A 24,387-nucleotide genomic window follows, 5' to 3' on the forward strand; every position below is an offset into this window, starting at 1 on the left:
CCCACACCCACCCAGCCTGCCCTTTCCTGGCGCCCAGCCAGCCTCCCTGTGCAGAGGTGCCAGGGCCCGTGCCCTCTGGAAGCCCCCGCCCCTCATGCACACTGGGCACCCTCTCTACTCTTTCCCACTGGAGGTGGCTCTCAGCGGCCTGGCAGGAGGGTAGCTGCTATCCCATCTGACAGATGGAGACACCGAGGCACAGAGGGAGTGTGCGGCCTGCAGAGGGCACCCCGTTTCTTCATTCACCTGCTGGACGTTAACTGCTCTGGTGTTCGTTGCCTGTCAACCACCCCAGGCGGAGCTGGACTGGGTGGCTCATGGCCTGCTGGTGAGGCAGACAAGCAAACAGGAAGTTTCCCTCCAGGCTCAGCCGCCTTCTGGGCTGGGGTCTGATTTGTCTTCACCCTCTTAGGGGAAGACTGGAGAGGGTGATTGTTAACAGGACAGTCTGCGCCTTACTGACGGGGACTCTGGGCTTAGAGCCAGGCCGTAGAGGGGATGTTTAGGGGTCTCCTTTGGGCCAGAGACACAGCTGGCCTCTGCTTCGACTCAGGGGGCCCCTAACTCACCCCCGTTCCCGCCTACGGGGCCGTTGGCATAGCTACCTTTAGGCCCGGCAACCTGGGCTCAGGCCTCTGGCCCCCTACCCGCCCCAGCACCCCCCTCCCACTCTGTTCGAGATACTGGTCGCCCATTTCTTTTTTTGGGTACCAGGGATTGAACTTGGGGCACTCAACCCCTGAGTCACATCCCTAACCCTATTTTGTATTTTACTTAGAGACAGGGTCTCACTGAGTTGCTTAGTGCCTCGCTTTTGCTGAGGCTGGCTTTGAACTCACCACCCTCCTGTCTCAGCCTCCTGAGCCCCTGGGATTACAGGTGCCGGCTGAGAGTTCATTTCTAAGCTCTTCCAGCCTATGCATGCTCCTCTGTTCCCAGCCACACCCCTGTGAGAATGTCCAGCAGTGACCCCTCCCCTCCCAGTCAGGTGGTCCAGGTCCTTCTGCCCAGAGAGGAAGTGGCAGGAGGCTCAAAGATGACATGACCATGTGGTTTACACAGCCTTGGCCTTGACAACACCTGGCCTGGAAAAACACAGGTGTTACCCACTTCCCCCCAACCTGGCTGCCCTGGCCCTGCGAGGGTGGGGCTGCCTCCTGCTGCCTGGTTACCTGCTTTTCAAATGAGGAGACTGAGGCCCAGGCGGGAGGCGCCCAGCTGGGAAGAGGTGGTGCTGGGAAATAGCTGGGTGGAGGGCAGGGCTCCTTATATAGTCACCTAACTGACACCTGGGCTGCGCCGGGCGGGCAAGGGACAGCCTCTAGGAAGAACCACCGACTGCCCCAGTAGCCAGGTGTGGAATTCAGAGCACGCCGCCGCAGCTGGGACTGGACACTGTCCGCCCATAGTGGTGCCACTGGGGGGCCAGGTGAGGGGAGGTGGGCAGGATGGCCCAGCGGGGCCCAGGCAGTGACCTGATGCGTGGTGGGGTCTGAAGAGCCGCTGTGTGCAGGGAGAGTGTCCTTGGACTCTGAGCTGGCTGGTGTCAGGATAAAGCATGGAGCCAAGCCTGGCAGAGGGCGGCCTGGGTAGATCTTGGCAGGACCCTCTCCTTCCCCTGTCTCATACGGGCTGCTGGGAGAAGCTGTGGGCTCCGGGTTGGGGCAGCCCGGGCTGTGGTCACCGGGCTTGCTGGAGGCCAGGCTCGGGCAGGCAGCCTGGGACCCCTCCGTCGTTTGGCTGAGTTCCTGGTGACCAGGGCTGGGGGCACGTAACGAGGAAGGAGGGTGTGCGGGGCCTGGGGTGGGGGAGATCTAGGAGGCAGCGTGCTGGGGGCTGCGCGCAGGCAGAGCAGGGCCCCCCAGTCTCCTGCAGTTCAGACCCCTCCGTGGGGTTTTCCTGACTTAGAGCATCAGCACCCAACCCCCACGTCACGCTGCTGGAGACCTGACCCAGCACCGCCAGGGTCACCCATTCCTCTTGGTGTTGGTATGAGGAGCAATTGCTGCTGGGGCTGGGGCCCTGGTCCTTTAGGAAACTCTGGGCTTTGTGGAAGGTTTTTTTTTTTTTTTTTTTTTTTTTTTTCCTTAAAAATTTGTTTTTCCCACACACGTGTATTGGGTAATAATGTCAGTCTCAGTCCCCGTCCTTCCCCACCACCCTCCACTCCCCGTACAATCCAGAGCGCCTCCCTACCCACCCTGCTATGGGTGGGCATCCGCTTATCAGAGAAGACATTTGGCCTTGGCTTTTTGGGATTGGCTGATTATGTGAAGTGGGTTTTAAAGTCCCTGCAGTCAGGTCTGGGTGGGGGCGGTCGGAGGGTTGGCCGGTCACCTGCGGGAGGCACAGAGGTGTGACTCAGAATAGCAGGCAGGCCCTTGGGCTCCTGGCAGCAGAGGGACCTTGCCCTGGGCGAGGCTGGAGGCAGCGGCCTGCACCGTGCCCCAAACCCTGGGTGAGGAGCTCCAGGTGGCAGGCGGGTGTGAATCCTGCTGCCGCCACCAGCCAACTGTCCTCTGGCCTCTGCCTGTGAGGATAACAAGGAAGTCAAGTGGCACACAGTGTTGGCACCAGAGGGCACTGCAAGCCAGCTGTCTCCAAGAAGGAAAGGACCATGGAGGTGCCAACTCCTGGGGAATGTTCTGGGCCTAGTGCCCCTCAAGTGTGCCCACCTCTATGGGCTAGAGGGCTTAGCTGTGTACGGTGGTGACTGGGATGCTCAGCAGTGTCCTCACCATGCCCTCGAGGACCCCAGTGTCCCTTGCCTCACCCCGGCCCATGTGACTGAGCTCTGGCCTCCACTCCTGGCAGCCACCTTGGTGTCTGGGAGCTGCCTCTCCACCTGGGGTCGGGGCCTAAAGGTCCTCTTCCCAGGACGCCCCCCTGTACCCCTGGTGTCCTCTCCCTGGTGGTTTTCTCCTCTGTCCTCGTCAGGGCCTCGTCCTGCCCTGCGTGCCCACCCCAGCGTCTGAGCAGCAGCCCTCACGTCCCCGGACCCTCACACACCGGGTCACCTTCCCCCTGCCTGGCGCTCACCAGCCCTGTGGGCTCTCAGTGGCTCCAGTTCTGATTCGGTCCATGATGCGGGTGGCCCTGCCGGAGGGGATTGTGCCGACAACGGAAAGCCACGTGCCCGAGAGCCACGGCCCTGTCCTAGCGCTCTGCCTGGGGGCTCGTTCCTCCGGCTCGCCCATTTGTTCACTGGAGTCTGCTCTGGGTGGACCACCTCGCCTTCCCTCTCCCACTGCTGGCTGGCTGTCCCTCGACCCAGAATGCTGCTCCCTTGGGCCAAATCTGTTTCTGTTCTGGGCAGTGAGCATGGGAGGCGTTCCAGCCCCAAGGGCCCTTCCGAAGCTGCCCACTCGCCCTGCGGCCTCTGGCCGTCCCTTGTCTGCACTCTGCTGTTCATACGGTTTCTTCTCTGCTTGACCAGGGCTGGGGCTGAACATCCAAATGAGCAGATCCAGCCCAGGGCCCCTGGGATCTGCCAGCTGTCACTGTCCTTCTCGGACTCAGTCCCCTTGTCCCCAGGAGGGCCTGTCAGACACTTTACCTGACATTTGACTCTGTTAGCTGCCACTGTGCTAGAGAGGGGGCTAGAGGCCCCGGTCCCAGTCCTCCTGTCTCGTTCCGTGCACACGCACCTGTTCCTGGCTCTGTAGGCACCGTTCAGGTCCTTTAAATAAATCCCTGGAATCTTCACCATAGTCCTGCAATGTGGGTACCGTTACATTCCCATTTGCCTGATGCGGTAACTGAGGCCCAGAGAGATGGGGGACCCCTGGCAGTAGGATCCAAATGCTGCAGAATGAGGCCCCAGGCCCCTGTTCCCTGCTGACCCCTGGCTGCATGCACAGGTCCCCTCCCCAGGGTCCAGGTCGCTTGGCATTCTCCCAGGCTCACTGTATTGGGTGCTGATAGCCACTGGGCACCCGCTTCTCTGTGACTCTTTCCCTCCTTCCCAACTTCCCTGGGTCCCTCCTGCAGCCTTGCCTTCCCTCCCGAGGTTGGGCCACCACCTCTGGGCTCTCGCCTGATGCCCAGGAGCCGGGCTGCCTGCCAGAGCTGCACCAGCACCCCTCCCTGCCACCACCATCTCGTGTTTGAGAAGCACCCCTTTGTGGGGGGACCTTGCCAGGTCACTCCATCCCACCCCTGGTCCTGCTCTTCCCCACGCGGCTGCTTCCTGTCCAGCCCCATCACTGTGGCAGGGCTGGTGCAGCGGACCTGGCTGACTTCCTCCCTCCTCTTCTCCCTAGATCAGTCTAAACCCACCTGGCCTAACACAGTAGCTGCTTGCACAGGCGGCTATTAAAATTAAAATTGAATTAAATTGCAAATAAGTTGCTCAGTTGCTGCAGCCAAGTTCAAGTGCTCAGTAGCTGCATGTGGCTAGAGGCTATTGCATTGGACAGCGTAGGCCAGGAACATTTCCACCATCACAGAATGTGCAGTGGGACAGCACTGAAGGCTGGGTTGATCGGTCACCCACAGGTACAGCTGGCAGGGCTGCTCTGCTGGGTGCTGTCCTTGGCTTGGGGCACAGGCCTGCCTCTTCTCCACGCACCCTGCCCTGCTTAGAGGAGGTGTCACTGGGCCATCTGGGCCCTGGAGAGCAGTGGGTGTGCATGGCTGAGCAGAGGAGGGGTCTACAAGTTGCTTTACCCCTTTGAACCTCAGTTTTTTCCTCTGTATAATGGGAATGAATATTCCTAGCTCCAAGGATGGTGGTGAGGGTAAAGCCTACCCAAACCTCCCTCCGATGCCTGGGGCATATTAAGCATGAAACAAGTGTTAACATGAATGAGGCAAGGCAGGGGCAGATCACGGAAGGGGAGGGTCACAAATGTCCAGAGAGCAGAGCCACCCTATTGGCTGGCGCCTGAGGACAATTAATTTGACCTCCAGCACTGTCCAGTAGAATGTTCTGGGCTGGTGGAAATGTTCTGAATCTACAGCGCTCAGGGGTCTCTGGGGACCAGAAACTGATATCCTGAGTAGGCCAACAATCCATTTGTGGAGGGGCAGGTCCCAGCCTTGGGAAGCAACTTCCCTGGGGACTTTCCAGGCAGTCCATGGGAAGGTTCTGAGGCAGCCAGCAGGGTGCTGGGACCAGGCTGAGCAGGGCCTGGGTGCAGCGGGAGGGTTGGGGCAAGCTTCCCATGGCAGGGGCTCCTTGGGTCAGGTTTTGGACAGCAGCTTTCCAAGTCCCAGCATGGAGCTGAGCCAGACCTATGCCCAGGAAACCTGGGTGTTGCTGGGCCCCGGCCACCTGGTCTGCTTGACTGGAGCTAGGTCTCCCTCTCTTCTCTGGGCCTTGGTTTCTTCACCCAAAATGGGCACAGTGGCTGCTGTTACACTTGCCCCAGAGTGAACAGGATTTGCAGGGACCTCTGGCTACCCAGGGAAGACGGAGCCCTTGACCAGGCCTGGTCCCCAGAGCAGATTTCCTCTCTCTGTGCCAAGGGAGCAGAATTCCTGGGCCTGGACATCATGGTACCCCAAATTCTTCCTTGGCCCAGCTATCCGTGTTTTGTCTGGGGCAGGACCCCAGAATCTGCACCCTCGGCCTCCGGTCTCGTGGTCAGCAGGTACAGGATGCTGGAGGTGTCTCAGTTTTCATCTGACTCCGTCCTGTAGGCTGCGTGTGGCTGAGCGAGTAGCTGGACCACTCCAGGCCTGGGTTTCCTCATCTACAAAGCGGAGACACCTCCCTCCCAGGGCTGACGCCAAGGACCAGCCCCTAATTTCTCGCCAGCATTTGCACACAGCAATGGCTCTGCGATGTCCATGATTAGCCTGGAGGATGCACTGGCTGTGGCGTGACCACCAGGCGAGGCAGGACCTGCCTGGCAGCCGTTAAAGGAATGGACAAAACCATGAGGGCTGAAGGGATAAACCCAGCCTCAGTTTTCCTCTGATCTTCTTCCTGGATCTGCCATGTCCGCAGCCACCTCCTCTGCCTGTCGTTCCATGTGGGGTCATGAAACCTCAAGTTGGAAGGACTCGTCTTTGGTCTCAAAGACCAGGGGAGGTGGTCACCCTCTCCTGGGACACTGGTTGGCTCTGCTTTACCCCAGGAAATGACTCAACCAGCAGTGAGGGCCCCAGGGGGCTGATGTAGATCAGTGGAGGGAAGAATGTCTGACAGCCCAGAGGGCTTGGGGTGGGTGCCCTGGGAGCCAGACAGACCAGATGTGAGTAGCCGGGTCGCTGGAGCCAAGAACCCTTCAGAACCAGGAATCCGGACCCTCTGCGAGACTCCTGATGCTCTGGGTTCTGGCCGCAGCTCCTAAAAACCTGATGAGTCACTGAGAAATGTCCCTTAGGGGTGCCTTTAACAAAGCTGGCCAGGAGCAAGGCATGCTCCTGCATTCAGTTGCCTGACAGGAAACCCAAATGGAAGGATAGGAAAAAAAAATAGGCATTTATAGAGCATCTATCAGTGTCAGAGTCTGCAGGTGCTCCAACAGCATGGCTCATCCAGGTCTCCCACAAGGCTGCAAAGCCGAAGATGACTCCTTTCTCTGAGGCTCAGAGAAACTAAGTGACTTACCTAAGGGCACACAGCTATTGAGTCACAGCATTGGGATTAAAACGAAATCTTCCAAACTTCCCTTAACAGGGGCGGAGTTAACAGCCTCAGCGTATGCCTAGACATGTGTCCGGCTCTTTGCACGGTTACATAAAAGGGAAACAGAGGCACAGGGAGGCAGAGGAACTCGCCAGCATCATGGGCATGTTCCTATCTGGCCATCATAAGCCACTAGCCTGCCTTGGGCCTCTGGAGCTGCTGGACACGCCTCCTGCCTGGCTCTGCCGGTGGTGACCTGGCATAGGCCTGGCATGGCGTGGAAGGTGAACCCAGGGAGGCAGACGGCAGTGCAGTCAAGGTGCCCTTGAAGTAGGTGATGACACAGGAGGCAGCGAGGTCCCTCCTGGGTTGGCGGCTGCAGTTGGGCCACTCCTGCCCAGGAGTGGAGGCTGAGGGCAGCCGGGTGGGCTCCGGAGCTCCCCCTGCAGCACCCCAACATGCCAGGAGCACCTGCTGCGGGTTGAGCCGTCTGCTGTGCGGGTGGTGACCGACCCTCCTCCAGCTGGAGGGCTCGCGTGCCTCATTGCTGTCCCAGCGCGGAGGACACCAGGGATAGGGTGTCGAGGGGCAAGAGAGGAAGGGTACACTTGGGTGTCAGACAGGGAAGGTGACTGCTAGGACATGAGCCATCTCAACCATGGAGGGCTGGCAAGGCGTGCCGTGGCCTGCCAAGAGCACCTAGGGCCCAGCTAGGACCCTGGTCAGCGCAGGCGAGCTCAGGACCACGGAGAGCTCCGCAGGGGCCTCCTGTCACCCTGGTGACAGCTGTCAGTGTGCGTTTGCGCCCCAGAGCTGCTGCCTGCTCAGCGAGCCCGGCAGAGCCTCAGAGAGCACCTGGCCAGCCTCAACCTGAGCCCAGACTCTGAGGTCATGGCTGGGTCATTGTGATGGGTAATTTTAGGTATCACCTTGGCTGAATTAAGAAACACCTAGAAAACTGGTAATGCACTACTTCTGAGTGTCTGTGAGGGTGTTTCTGGAGGAGATTGGTGTGTGTGTCTGTGGGCTGAAGGGAAGATCCACCTCAGCGAGGGTGGGCGCCATCTGGTCATCCCAGGCCAGTAGAATGAAAAGGCAGAGGAAGAGCAAGTTCCTCTCTCTTCCCTGGAGCTGGGCACTTCTCCTGCCATGGGACACCAGACCTCCAGGCTTAATGTCCCTGGGACTCCAGGACCTGACATGGATCCTCCCACCCCACCCCCCATGCCAGTTTCTCGGGCCTTCAGCCTCAGATGGAGGCTCATACCATCGGCGTCCCTGGTGCTGAGACCTCTGGGCTTGGCCTGAGCCTCACGTCACGCCCGGCGCAGGAGCAAGGCCTTAGGTCTGTCTTGTCTTCCTGTGTTTCCAGGGCCTGGCAAGGAGCTGTGAACGGTGACCTCTTGGCAGGTACGTGCTGAGTGGGCGAATGACACGGGTCAGGTGAGCACCCTGTGGGGTACTGTGTGGATTAAACATGACCATGGCTGTCCCACTGGCTGGGTGTCCTCACTGGCCCCAGGTGGACTCCTTTTTGGCTCCTGTCGTCGCACTTGGGTTGAACTTGGCAGATGGAAGGAGCCCAGAGGAGCTTTGCCACGGCCGACATCCTCCCGGTGGCCCTGCAGCATCAGGTACCACGCTGACCAGCTCTGTGGCCCGGGCACGCTACAGCATCCCTCTGGCCTCAGAGTCCTTGTCTGCAAAGTGGGGTTGGCATGATTTACCTGCTGCGTGTTGGGGAGATTCGGGAGGCCATGCGTGTACTGTGCTCAGGACAGCGGCTGCGTGTCAGCACTGGTTTTGGGTGTCGTTAAGCCTGCGGTTCCTCAAGGACACTTTATAACAGAGGCAGAAACACTGCCCCCAGGCCCATGTGCCCTGCTGGCTTAGCCTGCCTGCAGTAATTATTGCTGGGCCACCTGCTCCAAGAAGGGAGAGAGGCCCTGGCCTGGGAGGCAGAGTCTGGTCCCAGTCCTGACTTGGCTACTGTCATGACGTCCTTTGGGGAAGTTCCTGCCATCTTGGGTCTCAGAGTGGTTACTGTGAGCTCCCGGAGTGGCTGAGGCAGTGGGGCTCCGCATGCGCTGCTTGCTGCTATTCCTTCTGTGCTGCCTCAGTTAGGCCCTTCACATGATGAGGATGAAAAGCAATGGGGCTGAGGAGAGTAAAACACGTGGAGCTGCAAGGGAAACGCCACCCTGAGTTGCTGTTCGCATGCTCCGGCCTAACGGGCCGGTGCGCCTGAGCTTCCTAGCGGCTTGAGGGATGAGGGAAACACGCCGAGTCCCGTGATTCTTCGCAGCAGGCTAGACTGAGGACTGGATCAAGAGGCCCTGCCCTGAGGGCCCCGGCTGTCAGAGGAGAGCTCCCAGGTGCTGGTGAGCCTGTCCTCAGAAGGACACAGCAGTGGGGTGTAACCAGATCCTGAAAGTCAGCCTGGCCAGGGAGCCCAGGGGCAGCTGGGTCAGTTTGACCTCTGCAGGTCCATGGAGGCCCGTGACACCAAGCAGGGCGTCCCTTGCCTCTCACCTGCTGCCACCAGGTAATTTAGTCTGAATGGCAACCCCAGGCCCTGCCCTTCACGACTCATCAGCCAGTTCGGTCCAACAAGGGCAGGGAATGGGGCGTGTGCCACACAGGCAGGTCCTGGCGCTGCCTTGCCGGTCCTGGAACCCCTTGGTCACCGTGAAGGCTCTGCCATGCAGACCGCGGGCTGCAGGGCTGCCTTCTACAGGTCCCTGCCGGCCACGACCTCCTCTCCACCTGCCCTCATCCGCTTGGCGCCTCTGACCCGCTCGCCCTGCTGGCCTGGTCTGCTTTGTCTCGCTTTGCCAGCCCAGGGCTGGAGCGCAGTGTGCAGAAAGGAGCCGGTGCCCGGCTTCCAAATGCTCCAGGAAGCAGCCCCTCCCTCCGAGAGCCCCACCCCTGACCTGGGACAGCTGACACTTAGCCGAGGTCAGGACCCCACTCTGGCTTGTCCTCCCTGCCTGCAGTCAGCTGCACCGTCCCTTGGGGACAGCTCCAAGGGGCAGGCACTTCAGCGGGAGGAGGCGAGGTGCCTGGGATTCAGGGATGGAGGAGATGGTCCTCCAACTCTGATTTCCATCTGCTTTCGAGGTCGCCCACTGCCTGCCTCTGCGCCTTGTGACCTGTGGCTTAGGGGAAGTTAGGTTGGGGCTTCCAGACCTAAGTGTTGAGGGAGCACCCGCTGCTACCAGGGACTCCACCCATGCTACAGATGGGGAAACTGAGGTCTGGCAGTGCGAGCTTGCTTAAGGACACTGCAGTCTGAAGCCCAGAGCTGCCCTCAGCTAGGAAGCATGGGGCGGGATGGTAGGAGGGCACCTGGAGGAAGAACCCGAGAAGAAAGGACAAGCCCCCAAAGGGACATTTTAAGGGAAAGAGTGTTGTGGGTGGAGGGATGGTGCCTCAGGCCAAAGTTCAGACTTCAGCCCCGCTCCTCCTGTGGCCCAGTGCCCACGGCCCCCGGCAGGTTGGTGACAGGCCCCCATACGCCTGCTCTTTCTTTAGACAAAGGGATGTGATCCCCTGGTCCACCTGTTGGGGTGGGGACAAAACGATCGGGTGGCTTCCATCAGAAGTGCTCTGCACAAGCTCATTGGCAAGACAGGCGAGTCCTTGATGGGGGACTGGCTAATGGTAGAGCCCACTGTGCAGACCTGAGGCCCTGGGCTCGAGCCCAGCACCAAAACCAAGGAACCGCTGAAACAATGAACACGCCCCAGTGCAGTGAGGCGTCTGTTCGTAGTGGCTCGCCAGCATCGGTTTCCTCCTTGTGACTGACGTGCCCGGCGGTGAGGAGGTTACACGGGGAGACCGGGCCAGACAGCCAGGGGCCTCTACCATGTGACTTCTAACCATCTACAGATGTCCCCACTCCCACCCCAGCCTGGGGGTGCCCTACCACTGGGCCACATCCCAGCCCTCTTTTTTAAAAGTCCCAGACGGGCCTTGAACTTGCGATCCTCCTGCCTCAACCTAAGTTGCTGAGATTAAAGGTGTGCTCCATGGTGCCCGGAGATCGGCGAGTATGCTAAACTTAAACTCAGTGGGAAAAATTTAAAAAAAAAAAAAAGGAATATACAAGCATCTCCATTCCACAACCATAAACTAATTGATAAATTAAATTGTATAAATGAATAGCAAGTGGCTATATCATGTGTCACTCGTGAATAGAGATCGTTTTGGTCAACTTTTTTGCTGCTGTGACTACAAGATGTGACCAGAACAAGTTTAGGGATGAAAAGTTTATGTGAGGGCTCACGGTTTCAGAGGTCTTAGTCCATAGAAGGTCGGCTCCATACCGGGGCTCAAGGTGAGGCTGAACGTCATGGAGGAAGAGTGTGGCAGAGGGAAGCAGCTCACATGATAATCAGAGAGCAGAGAGAGACAGAGACAGAGACAGAGACAGAGAGAGACAGACAGACTCCACTCTCCAGACACAAAATATATACTCCAGAGCCACGCCCCCAACACCCACCTCCTCCAGCCCCACCCCACCTCCTCCAGCCCCACCCCACCTCCTCCAGCCCCACCCCACCCCCTCCAGCCACACCCACTACCTCCAGCCACACCCCACCTCCTCCAGCCACACCCCACCTCCTCCAGCCACACCCCACCTCCTCCAGCCACACCCCACCTCCTCCAGCCACACCCCACCTCCTCCAGCCACCACTCAGTTCACCCCTATCAGGGGAGTAATTCACTGGTTAGGTTAAGGCTGTAACCCAGTCATTTCTCCTCTGAACCTTCTTGCATTGTCTCACACATGAGCTTTTGGGGGACACCACATCCAAACCATAACAGAGTGATTCATTCAAAAGAATCAGGGAGTATTACATGAGATTTAAAAGGAAATGAGAGATTTGTTTCCACCAATATGAAAATCTTTTAATCTATCATTGGTTGAGGAAAACAACTTGATTGGATACAGTGTCTAATATAATACCTGTGACAAATATTAAACCAAGAACAGAAAAATTGCATGTAAAACCAGCACCACACCTCAAATTGTTTATGCCTGGGGATCAGCCTAGCGTAGGGCTTGGATTAATGCAAGGGAATCTTTTACTTTTCTTGGTACTGGGGAGTGAACCCAGAGGTACTTAACCACTGAGCCACATCCCCAGCCTTTTTTAGATTTTATTTAGAGACAGGGTCTCGCTAAATTGCCTAGGGACTTGCTAAATTGCTGAGACTGACTTTGAACTTGTGGCCTCCTGCCTCAGCCTCCCAAGCTGCTGGGATTATAGGCATGCGCCACTGCACCCTCCTATGCAAGGAATCTTTAATGTGTTTTTTCCTGGTATTGGGGATTGAGCCCAGAGGCGCGCTTACCACTGAGCTACACTCCCAGCCCTTTTTGTTTTTCATTTTGAGAGAGGGTCTCCCTGAGTTATCCAGGCTGGCCTCAAGCTTGCCATCCTGCCCCTCAACCTCTCTGAGTAGCTGGGACAACAGGTATGGGTCACTGGACCAGCTCTACTTAATTTCACTTTTAAGATGAAATTCCAGTGATTCATGGCTGTGACAGTAATTTAGTGAGACCCCGTCTCAAAGTAAAACTTTAAAAAGGGGCAGGGGATGTAGCTCAGTGCTTGCCTAGCACATGTGAGGATGAAAATAAGTTAGAATGTGTTTCCTTGAGATCTGTGAAATTTTTTCAGTGCAGAAGTATTGAAAAGGTTTGTCTGTGTCCACAAGAATGGTGGATGGATGGGATGTAGGACTGAAGAGGCTGGACACCAAGGAATTTTCAGGAAGCAGGTTTATTGGCTGCAGCCCACCAGTCCAGGGTGTGGCTGGTGCCTGAAATTCTCCTCTGGACCATAAGTCTAGAAAGTCTTTGAACTTTATACCCAGTGGTGGTAGGGGGTGTTTTACATTTTTGCAGAAGTCTACTTAAGAGTAATTTTTAAGGATTTTTTTTTTAGTTGTAGATGGACACAATACCTTTATTTATTTATATGTGGTGCTGAGGATGGAACCCAGTGCCTCACACATGCAAGGCGAGTGCTCTTCCACTGAGCCACAACCCCAGCCCCATGAAAGTAATTTATTTTCTGCAGACTTGGCATTTACAAAGAGAAAGCTACTAACTACAGTGCCCTCTGCAGAAGACGTTGCTGATAGACGATGTCTTGTGTAAAACTTTCTGACGAGGCTAAGAGGAACTTCTATGTTACAGATAGGGTGGGGGTTTCTGCTTAATTATGGTAAGGGTCTTCTGGGCAGGGGTGTCTGGCCTGCTTCATTCCCCCCTTTGAGGGTCATTATTTAATTATTTAAATCAAAGATCATCCTCCTCCTCTTGGTTAAAGCTTTATATAATGTCACAATCTTTGTTGTTGCTTTTTTTCAATGGCTGCTTCTTTAGTGAACCCAGTAGTTTTAATGCACAGGGAAGCCAAACACGGGAGGAGTAAATAGGTCAGCAGCAGAACACTTACCATGCCGATTAAGCTTCTGAATCTACCAAGAGTAGAAAACCACAGGACGTCAAAGGTGTAGCAGTTTCATTAGTCATAATTTCCAGTGCAGGTTGTGAGTGAATAATCCAGTTTAGCATATACACTAGCATTCTATTGCCCCAGTTGCTGTCCTGTGTCCAGGTAGCAGGACTGTAAGGGGCAATAACCCTCCGGGGTGGCCAGTTATCTTTACCCCAAGTTTGGTGACCTCCTAGATTAAGTCCTTTCCCAGTGGCTCCCTAGGTCTTTTCTAGAGACAAATAGTCATCCAATTATAGCATGATTTACATGATTTCCACCATTGGGGTAGGAATGGGGTAGAGTCCCTTAAGATTAAAAAGGAAACCAAACTAAGTGAGGGACCAACATACAGGTTAAACAGTGTAAGTAAACAATATCAAACTGACAACACCAAACAAACCCTAGAAAACTGTATAAGCGAGGTCAAAAAAAAGTATAGCTGGAAATTTGTTGCCAAGAGTCCAGTCAGTAGGAGTTGCGGTGTCAAGCCTATAGCAAAAACCAAGCAGAGAACTGTGCCTATGGCAAGAAGTGAGGGAGCAACGCACTGCAGCTAAGAACTATCTTGGAGGACGAAAGAGTCCTTTTGTCCTGGTGGTAAGTTTATCTTCTACTGTGTGTTGACCGACCAGCCCCCAGGTGGCTGAAGCAAGCTGCGGCCCTGCGCAGGCTCGTCAGCTTCTGGAGTGACCAGAGCAGGGCTGTTGTCCTTGGTCCTCAAGCGTCTCCAGTGTTTCCTTTCTCTGGATGGTCAGTTTCAGGGGTACACCGGGGTCTGGGGTGCGCTCTCAGTTCGTGGCTGCGGGCTTGAGCCTGGTGTAATGAAACTAGGGACCTGTCTCTGTAAGCTTTACTGTAGTCGGGGTGGATAAAGTAAGTGAAGGACCCTTCCAAAGAGGTGACGGGGTCGCATGTTGCATTCTTTGACCCAGCCTGAACCTCCAGGCTTGAAGGACTGTGCGTCTGTGGCCAAACTTGCTGGCAACCTCTCCCTGACCCATTAGCTGAGAGTCTGTGCGGTTTTCCCTAAAGCCTGAAGCTCTTGCCTCAGTGTTAATTCTCCTGTTTCTCTTAAGTCTCCCGTAGCCCCCTGGTTAGTGGGGGAGCTTCATACACTAGCTCACAGGTAGAGTCCTGCCCTCTCAGTGGGAGTGGGTCTATCCCTAACAGTGTAATAGGGAGGGTTCTGTCCCAGTGCAGGTGAAGTTCCTGGCACAGTTTACCTGATTGAGCCTTTGAAGTCCTAGTCCTGCTTTACCAGAACGCTGTGCCTATAGCACTATGTAACTTTCATCCGATTAAATTTGAACTCTTGGCCAATAATCGTTTCACCTCTGCCACAAAAGGTGGCCCGTTGTCTGAGTCAGCGGTCACTGGGATGGCATATCTGGGAGTCCTTGGCCGGAGGAGGGTCCTGGCTACCTCCCTAGCCGTTTCAGTGTGGCTTGGGAAGTCTTTCACCCCGCCAGAGTCAGAGCCTACAAACCCAAAAGATACGTGTAGCCCAGTGAAGTTTACTCCCATGTCCTCGAAAGGTGCTCCCTCTTCTAGTCTGGATTCCTGGAGGAAGCCTTGGGCCTGACGTGGGCTGTTTTGGGCACAAGTTTCGCACTATTTACAGATCACCCGGGAAATGCTTGTGAGCTGGGGGACGTAGGAAGCTGACTCAGAATGACCTCAAGTGCCATCTTGCTGACGTGCTCCCTGTGGACTGTCTGATGAGGGCGGGGCTGGAATCCCAGGGGTGGCCCTGTAGCCATAGGAAATCTCCACCATCCGCCTGGGAGACACCTTCCTTTTTCAGTCTTAAACCAGTTGCTTTCGTGCTGGGAATATTTTGACTTTGTCCTGGTGGGACACCACTTCGGGCGACCTCGGGTCCCTGAGGGCAGCTGCACAGAGGCCCGTCTCCTTCCTTATCGTTGGTCTGCCTCTCATTGAGCTTCTCGCTCTCGGTTATGTAAACTGTGGTGGCCACTTTAACCAGCTCACTGGCTTTTTTTCTTTTTTAATTTATTTTTATTGTAAACAAATGGGATACATGTCATTTCTGTTTGTACATGGAGTAACAGCATACCATTTGCGTAATCATACATTTACATAGGGTAATGATGTTTGATTCATTCTGTTATTTTTTCCTTCCCCCCACCCCTCCCACCCCTCTTTTCCCTCTATACAGTCCCTCCTTCCTCCATTCTTGCCCCCCTCCCACCCCCCATTATGTGTCATCATCCGCTTATCAGTGAGATCATTCATCCTTTGGTTTTTTGAGATTGGCTTATCTCACTTAGCATGGTATTCTCCAATTTCATCCATTTGCCTGCAAATGCCATAATTTTATTATTCTTTATGGCTGAGTAATATTCCATTGTATAAATATACCACAGTTTCTTTATCCATTCATCAATTGAAGGGCGTCTAGGTTGGTTCCACAATCTGGCTATTGTGAATTGAGCAGCTATGAAAATTGATGTGACTGTATCTCTGTAGTATGCTGACTTTAAGTCCTTTGGGTATAAGCTGAGGAGTGGGATAGCTGGGTCAAATGGTAGGTCCATTCCAAGTTTTCTAAGGAATCTCCACACTGCTTTCCAGAGTGGCTGCACTAATTTGCAGCCCCACCTGTAATGTATGAGTGTACCTTTCTCCCCACATCCTCTCCAACACCTATTGTTGCTTGTATTCTTGATAATCGCCATTCTAATTGGGGTGAGATGGAATCTTAGGGTAGTTTTGATTTGCATTTCTCTTATTACTAGAGATGTTGAACATTTTTTCATATATCTGTTGATTGCTTGTAGATCTTCTGTGAAGCGTCTGTTCATATCCTTAGCCCATTTGTTGATTGGGTTATTTGTATTCTTGGTGTAGAGTTTTTTGAGTTCTTTATAGATTCTGGAAATTAGTGCTTTAAAAAAAAAATTAGTGCTTTTAAAAGCAAAATCCAACAGTTTCGGGAGTTTTCGGCCAATGTCTCTCTGGGCTTATTTCGTCCTCTGGTTGTCTGGAGGGCAGGGTGGGAAGGTCCCACACAGTCGTTCCCAGAGCTGGCTGGGCCTCCATCGGGCTCCTGGAGGACTTCCGATGCCTCCTGTCAGGCTTTTCTTCCCTTCTTCTGGGGGCCTCTGGGGCCTCTTGACATGGCTTAGGTGCTCCTCCTCCTTGTTGGGCCCCCCGGGTCCGTGTTGGGGAACGGGGCCCGGCCTAGGCTGGCATGCTGCCTGTCCTTTAGAGCATGTTCCTCTGGCCATTTTAATGCTGCTCGGATCACCCGTCTGCACCTTCATCAGCCCAGGTGGGCTGGTGGGTCGGGCTAACAGACGGCATCAGATCAGTCATGGCCCAGGGCTCCCCGTGTAGAGAGACTATGATTTTTCCAGTTCAAGAGATCAGGGGCTGGGGAGATGGCTCAGTCTAGGTAGAGTGCTTGCCTTGCAAGCACAAGGCCCTGGGTTCAATCCCCAGCACTGCAAAAAAAAAAAAAAAAAAAAAAAAAAAAATTCAAGAGATCAGTGGCGGTGAAAGGCTGGCAGGCAAGACTGCACTGTCCTGCTTGGACGTTTCCCTCCTGATCAAGCTCGGCAGGTCCGCTGGTTTCTCACAGGGGCGTCTGGACAGCTCTCACCTGGGTTCTGGCTCTGGTCGTGGACAGTTTCCTGCTTGGTCTCAGCAGGCGCAGGAGGCGCTGGCTCTGGGGAAGACCCTGGCACTGAGGGCATTGAAGGAGGAAGGAGACCAGTGTTGAGGGCCACTGTCTGTTGCCTCTGGGGACAAGGGGGCTGAGGGGACAGCCTGCCGTCCCAGTGGTCTTGGCAGTGTCGGGTAAAGTGCCATGTAAGGTGGTGGGTTCTCTTGTGGCTCACGGGGAAAAAAATGGTTTTCTTTCCGTCTGTTCTTTGTCAGGTTTTTCTCTGTTTAGTTCCCTTTTGTTGAATCTTCGAGGCCACTATAATCTGAGCTCATATCAACTCCGGCTGTCCTTCCAGGCAGGTCGCAACCAAGGGGGCTGTTTCTATACTATCTCTTGCCAGCAGTCACTACAAGGGACTTGGTCTGGGTGTCCAGGGGTTCTGACAACTATTAAAAAGACCTCGGCAAAGACACTTCTGTCTAAAGATCCTTCTGGTGTCCATCGCACTTTAAAGGTTGGCCATTCTAAGTCGCAAAGTAGATAACTTTCGTGGAATGAGTTTCACCCCATAGTTACCATTTAAAAGCTTTCTTAAAAAAAAAAAAAAAAGTTTTCTAACATACATTTCCAAAGACACAGTTCCTTTGTGTGCCTCCCATGTTCCTCCTGCGTCCCTGTCACACACTTAGGACTAGACTCACTTCATCTCTCTCCAGCTGTTCCCCTCTCGAGGACTTAGGGTCCTCTTAGCCTCTCCTGCAGGCTAATAGTTACCTGTGGTGTACCAAGGGGAAGCATTTTCCTCCAATGTCCCAGGGAAGCCGGACCCTGGAGATAAGAGGCAGAAAGCCATTTCCACCTCCACTGTCCTGTCTGGGTCACCAATTGATATTGGACAGAAGAGGCTGGACACGCAAGGAATTTTCAGGAAGTAGGTTTACTGGCTGCAGCTGGCTGGTCCGGAGAGTGGCTCATGCCTGAAGTTCTCCTCTGGACCGTGAGTCTAGAAAGTCTTTGAACTTTAGACCCAGTGGTGGTAGGGGGTGTTTTATGTTTTTGCAGAAGTCTACATAAAAGTAATTTTTTTCCCCTGCAAACTTGGCATTTACAAAGAGGAAGCTAGAAATCATAATGCCCTCTGCAGAAGACTTTGCTGATAGTGATATCTTGGGTAAAAACTTTCTAATGAGGCTAAGAGGAACTTCTTTGTTACAATATGGTGGGGGGGGGTTCTGCTTAATTATGATAAGGGTCTTCTGTTGGGGGCTCTGGCCTGCTTCAGATGGATGAATAGACAGATAGATGGGTAGGTAGATAGACAGGGAACAGCCCCCTGGGGCAGTGCAGGAAGGGACCCCAGGGGGTAGCCTTTAGCCTGCTGGCCCGTCCCAGGGGGCAGTACCTGTATTTCCCATTGAGCTTCTCCCAGGTTGCATCTTGCTTCTGGAGCAAATCTTAGCCCAGCAGTTGGTCTAGTGAGGGTGGGCCAGGTGGACAAGCAGGCTGCTGAGGGGCTGCTGAGGGGCAACTGCAGTGGCCTGGGGTCTCTGGGGGAAGGGCTGTGGGAACAAGGGGCAGTTTCCTTGACCCGGGGGGGCTTCCAGGGGCCTTGGTGCTGCCAGCCAATCCTTAGGGGACAGGAGGTGGGTGACTCTATGCGGGACAGTCTCAAACACGGTGGCAATAGTAGAGGCTCCCCCTCCACTCGCACCCCACCCTCACCTGGCCCTCCCTAGGAGAACAGCCCCAGGCCGCCCCTGACATCCGCTCTCTCCTTTTTCTGCAGGATGAAGATGAGACGCTACAAGCTCTTTTTCATGTTCTGTATGGCCGGCCTGTGCCTCATCTCCTTCCTGCACTTCTTTAAGACCCTGTCCTATGTCACCTTCCCCCGAGAACTGGCCTCACTCAGCCCGAACCTCGTGTCCAGCTTCTTCTGGAACAATGCCCCCGTCACGCCTCAGGCCAGCCCCGAGCCCGGTGGCCCGGACCTTCTTCGAACCCCCCTCTACTCCCACTCGCCCCTGCTCCAGCCCTTGTCCCCGAGCAAGGCCACTGAGGAACTCCACCGGGTGGACTTTGTGCTGCCCGAGGACACCACCGAGTATTTCGTGCGCACCAAAGCGGGGGGCGTGTGCTTTAAGCCAGGTACCAAGATGCTGGATAAGCCACCATCGGGCCGGCCGGGGGAGAAGCCCGAGGGGGCGTACAGCCCCACCACCCGGGACCCGCGGCGGCCTCCGCGGCACACGCTGAGCGCCCGGGAGCGCGCAAGCCGGCAGGGCGCGCGGCGCAAGTGGGTGGAGTGCGTGTGCCTGCCCGGCTGGCACGGGCCCAGCTGCGGGGTGCCCACGGTGGTGCAGTACTCCAACCTGCCCACCAAGGAGCGGCTGGTGCCCAGGGAGGTGCCGCGGCGCGTCATCAACGCCATCAACATCAACCACGAGTTCGACCTGCTGGACGTGCGCTTCCACGAGCTGGGCGACGTGGTGGACGCCTTCGTGGTGTGCGAGTCCAACTTCACGGCCTACGGGGAGCCGCGGCCGCTCAAGTTCCGCGAGATGCTGACCAACGGCACCTTCGAGTACATCCGCCACAAGGTGCTCTACGTCTTCCTGGACCACTTCCCGCCCGGCGGCCGGCAGGACGGCTGGATCGCCGACGACTACCTGCGCACCTTCCTGACGCAGGACGGCGTCTCGCGGCTGCGCAACCTGCGGCCCGACGACGTCTTCATCATCGACGACGCCGACGAGATCCCGGCGCGCGACGGCGTGCTCTTCCTCAAGCTCTACGACGGCTGGACCGAGCCCTTCGCCTTCCACATGCGCAAGTCGCTCTACGGCTTCTTCTGGAAGCAGCCGGGCACGCTGGAGGTGGTGTCGGGCTGCACGGTGGACATGCTGCGGGTCGTGTACGGGCTGGACGGCATCCGCCTGCGCCGCCGCCAGTACTACACCATGCCCAACTTCCGCCAGTACGAGAACCGCACGGGCCACATCCTGGTGCAGTGGTCGCTGGGCAGCCCGCTGCACTTCGCCGGCTGGCACTGCTCCTGGTGCTTCACGCCCGAGGGCATCTACTTCAAGCTCGTGTCCGCCCAGAACGGCGACTTCCCCCGCTGGGGTGACTACGAGGACAAGCGCGACCTCAATTACATCCGGAGCTTGATCCGCACCGGGGGCTGGTTCGACGGCACGCAGCAGGAGTACCCGCCCGCCGACCCCAGCGAGCACATGTACGCCCCCAAGTACCTGCTCAAGAACTACGACCAGTTCCGCTACCTGCTCGACAACCCCTACCAGGAGCCCAGGAGCACGGCGGACGGCGGGCGGCGGGGCAAGGGCCCTGGCGAGGGAAGGCCACCCGCCGCCAGGGGCCAGTTGGACGTGGTCGAAGGCTAGGGCTGCGCGATCTCGCGGGGTGGTGGCTCCCCGTGGCGTTCCGTTCCGTCTGCCCTCCTGCCAGCTCGGGGGCTTCTCGAGAGGACCAGGCGTGGGTCGGTGGGGATCTTCCCTGTTCAAGCCCTTGTGCATCAACATCAGGTCTTTAAGCTCAAAAGAGAAAAAGAAAAAAAAAAAAAAAATCCTGCCTGCCAGGAGAGGAGAGCTAGCCCAGCCATCTATGCAGCCCTGTTGCCGCCAAGAGTGCTGTGGCCAGGAGGTGCCACTGGAGAGTGCAGTAGGTGGCAGGGGCGGAGCCTGCCGGAACTCTCCAAGCAGTGGCGTGGGGCTGCAGCCTGGTGGGAGGGAAGGCCACCTTGGGCATCCTGGGCCTGACCTGCAGTGGAAAACGGGCCATCCCAGGAGGTCTTGGGCTCTGTAAATAAGTGCGCTTGGGTCCAGGAGCAGCAGGCCTACCTCGCAGGAGGGGAGGGAGAGCGGCCTCCACCTGAGAGGAGCGCTGAGGGGCCCTCCAGAGTTCTGGGCCAGAGGGAGGTGAGGCCCCCAGCTGCCTGCCCTTCACCAGTGGACACAGGCTGGGCCAGGAACCCTGAGATTCTCCTTTTGGTTCCGAACCTGGCCTTGGTGGTCCCTCTTGCTTTTTGTGTTGCTGTCCGTGGGCTGCCTGCTCGGTGCTGGCAGGGACCAGCAGTCCAGTTCTCAGCTGGAGGCTGAATGGATGGGGATCTAGGAGGGGGACCTAGGGAGGGGAGACCTCGTGAGGCCCCTGCATGGTTCGCCTCCCCCTCCTCACATCCCTTTCTGCTCCACCCCTCGCCCCAGCCTGCCACCATCCCAAGTGCAGTCACTCTTGTGCCCCTCCTTGGGGCTGGTTAGGGACCAGGAAGGGGCCTTGAGGCTCCTCAAGAAGGGACATGAAGGCCAGTTGTATGTCAACCCATTCCTCTTAGATTGCCTTGGGGCAGGAGATGTATTTGCTGGAGTAGATTCTAAGCTGTGGTAAGTACAGACTGAAATACAGTGACTTAAGCAAGACCAGCTTGTTTCTGACTGAATTGTCCAGAGGGAGTTGGCTGAGAGCTAGAAGGCCGCTCTGCTTTCCTTCACTCACACCTTCCAGGTCCATACAGAGTGGCTGCTCCGGCTCCCACGACCACGTGTGAATCCAAAGCAGAGAAAGGCTGGGAGGGGCACACCTTTTCCCATGAAGGGCAGGAGCCAGAAAGCCAGTCACTTCTGCTGCCCTTTCATGGGCCATGACTGAGTCACATGGCCACAGGTAACTTCAAGGAAAGCTGGGCTACGTAGTCTCGGCCTGGGCTGCTGTGTGCGGCCTCAACTTGGGAGAAGAGGATACTAGGATAGATGTGGGGCAAGCAGCATCTCTGGGCGAGGGGTAGAAGTGACCGTTCCCGAGGTCCTGGAAGGAGCTGCTCCTCTCCCCCTGTCGGCCGGCACAGGCCTGGGGTGCAGGGACAGCCTGCAGTCAGCGGGAGGGTGGCTCGCCCCTGCCCTGGAGCTGCCGCAGACCGCTGTGACGCCCAGTGCAGAGGTAGCCTGTGGAAGGGCCACGTCCTGCGTGCGTGTATATTTGTGGGCACGGGTGCATGCTTGGTGTGTATTGTCCATGTCTGTAGTGACCGTCCCTGTACGTAGATGCTTGTGTGTAGGACCTGGAGCCTGTGACCGCACTTCCCGTGGCTCCCCAAGATGACTGAGGCGGGAAGCCCCTGGGGAACCTAGAAAACAAGGCTGAAGTGGATGCAGGGTCTGTCTGTCTGTCTGTCTTTCAGTCTGAGGAATGAGAATCCTCCCGGCCTGAGGGCTGTACAGCTGCGAGCCCCCTGCCCGCTCAGCCCTCCTGATCCCCACATCCTGGCGGTTTTGGCGGGGAGTCTCACTGGAGGGTTCCTGATGGGCTGGAGGACGGGGTCTCTGCTGCTACTGCTCTGTCTGGGGGACGCCCCAGAGGGAGCCTCTGCTTTGAGGTCAGAGCACCCTCCCTCTCTGGTTCCTCCTGGGCTGAGCTGTGGCTCTAGAAGTCGGGCCTCAGTCCAGGCAGGGGCCACCTCTGCTTGCCCTGCGACAGGCAGTCTCTGGGGGCTTCTGAGTCATTCCCGAGCCTCAGCCCGGGCCTCCCTCCGGATGGCCTCCTTGCCCCACAGTCTGGAGTGCTCAGCTGCTTCAGGGACAGCCCATCCCAGGCCCACAGGCACGGGCCCAGGGTAGGGGAAGGAGAACGGAGGACTCAGGCCCTCACACCAGGGGCAGAGGGCACGTCGGCCAGGAAGTGGAGAGGAGGCCACTGGGCCAGAGGCGGCTGTGAGGGCCAGGACCAGGACACGGTTGACGCGTTCCACATGGGACCACAGCAAACACTGGGAATTTGGGGGACAGGGGATCCCAGGGCTAGTTCCCCAACATGAAGGGAAACCAAACAATGTGAACACCAGGTTGCCACTGCCCTGTCACCGCATCCAGACTTCTTCCCCAGGGACACTGGCCCGTGACGCTGGACCCAAGGCGGGCTGTCTGGGCCAGCCTCCCACGGGCCTCGCCCACCTTTAGGTCACCAGGGTTCCAGGGACAGGTGTGGGGGAGCCATAGGGCAAAGGTGAGATCCAGAGTGGGGACACAGGACTTGCCCAGGCAGAAGGCAGGGCCCTGGGAAATGTATAATTTAAGGACACCAATAATAATAATAGTATTATTTTTTTTGTAAAGGAAAATCAATATGTACATTCTGAAATCATTTTCTCTGTAAATGGTTGAATTTCATTTCACCCTTAAAGGGATGCTTAAAGGAGAAGATAATATTATTAATAAAAACAGCTGCGAAGTCTGAAGGCTGTGTGTGTGGAGGGTGCAGGGCGGGCGGGGCAGGTGGCTCTGGGCTTTGCTGCCAGCTATGGGTCAGTGGGTGCAGGGCCTCCCAGGGCGCTCGAGGGCCCTGGGGACGAGGGGCCACACCGAACGCCTTCACTCGGGGAGGCGGCCAACCTCCAGCGGGGCGAGGCTTCCCTCACGCAGGTGGACACGGGCCCAGGAAGGGAAGACGCGTGTTCGGGGTCCCCAGGAGGAAGCAGCAGGCTGGCCCCTGGAACTGGCAGCACCCGCTCCCGAGGTGGGCAGGGCCCCTGGGGGTCTGGATGGAGGCTCTCCCGCCGCTCTGTGGGCAGTTCTCCTTCCTGTCTCTCACGGTGCCGCCTGCCTCTGCCAAGGTCACAGGGCCACTCAGAATCGGGTCCTGGATGCTGAGCGCCAGCCCTCTGGGAGCGGACAGGATCCTCCTCTGCAGGAACAGCCGTCATCTCTCCACGGAGCTGGCCTTGGACTTGTGACGGTGCCTGTGGCCTTGGAGTGCCAGGGGCTTCCTGGAGGCCTCCTGCCTGGGTGGACACTGGCATTCGTCCTGGTGTCCCTGGCTGTGTTCTAAGGAGAGTCTCAGAGATGGTGGGAACGGACGCTGAGTGTGGCCTGGGTTCCCCGTGGGGCAGGCTGCAGCCTCCAGTTTAAATGGCAGGCCCAGAGGACGCAGCAGTGACGTCGGTGTTGGTGGCCTGAGCAGGGACTCGTGTCTGCTGAGCAGTCAACGTGCCCAGCGCTTTGGCATGCTTAGACTGACTCTCAGGGCTAGGACTGCCTGCACCCTGGCCTCGTGTAGCCCAGAGCCTGCCCGGCCACCTGACAGAGAAAACGGGGATGCACGCACCTCTGTCTGGCCAGCAGGGGGCGATGGTGAGCCGCTCACCTTCTGAGATGGAATTTGGCACTTCTAAGTCACGTCCTTGGGGGAATCCGCCGCCACCACCACTATTTACAGGCATTATTTATTAATCGCCTATTTTGTGCCGAACTCCGGGCTCAAAGATTTCCCTCCCTGTCATTCCCACGGTACAGATGTGGAAAGTGAGGCTCAGACGCTGACGCCTCACCTTAGATGTTGGCACGTGGCGGAGTGAGCCTGCCTCACCTCAGAAGCTGAGCCCTTCTCTGCCCGGATGCACTTCCTCCATCCACAGCCACTCACGAGGTGGAGGAGGAGGATGGGGAAGAGGCAAAGGAGAGGGAGGTACTCATGTCCAGAGGCCATCCAAGCTCCTGACAAAGCCAGGCAGGGTCCAGGTCAGGGGACCCAGAGAGGGATCACGGTCGTCAGGGAACACAGGTAAGCACGGGCTCAGAATGGCGACATGAGGGCTGGCGCGATGTTAGCTGAGTCCAGGAGGCGCAAATGTCTCCCTCCGCGGGCCAGCAGGT

The 24,387-nt window shown here is 56.7% G+C and overlaps 1 protein-coding gene across 3 annotated transcripts in view; it reads left to right on the forward strand.

The window, feature by feature from the left end:
* Mgat3 (beta-1,4-mannosyl-glycoprotein 4-beta-N-acetylglucosaminyltransferase) overlaps positions 1–20,370 on the forward strand; it is a 40,176-nt gene extending 19,806 nt beyond the window's left edge. Inside the window, exons 2-3 of one of the 3 annotated variants that reach the window (XM_047551673.1) lie at positions 7,950–7,987; positions 18,510–20,370. In XM_047551673.1, coding sequence (XP_047407629.1) covers positions 18,511–20,127 — 1,617 coding nt within the window. In that variant the 5' untranslated portion in view covers positions 7,950–7,987; position 18,510 and the 3' untranslated portion in view covers positions 20,128–20,370. Of the gene's footprint in view, positions 1–7,949; positions 7,988–8,158; positions 8,212–18,509 lie in introns of those variants that run through there. The other 2 variants (XM_047551675.1, XM_047551672.1) reach the window with 2 other exon arrangements.
* Positions 20,371–24,387: the final 4,017 nt, after the last annotated feature.

Source organism: Sciurus carolinensis, chromosome 4, assembly GCF_902686445.1.
Source record: "Sciurus carolinensis chromosome 4, mSciCar1.2, whole genome shotgun sequence".
NCBI lineage: Eukaryota > Metazoa > Chordata > Mammalia > Rodentia > Sciuridae > Sciurus > Sciurus carolinensis.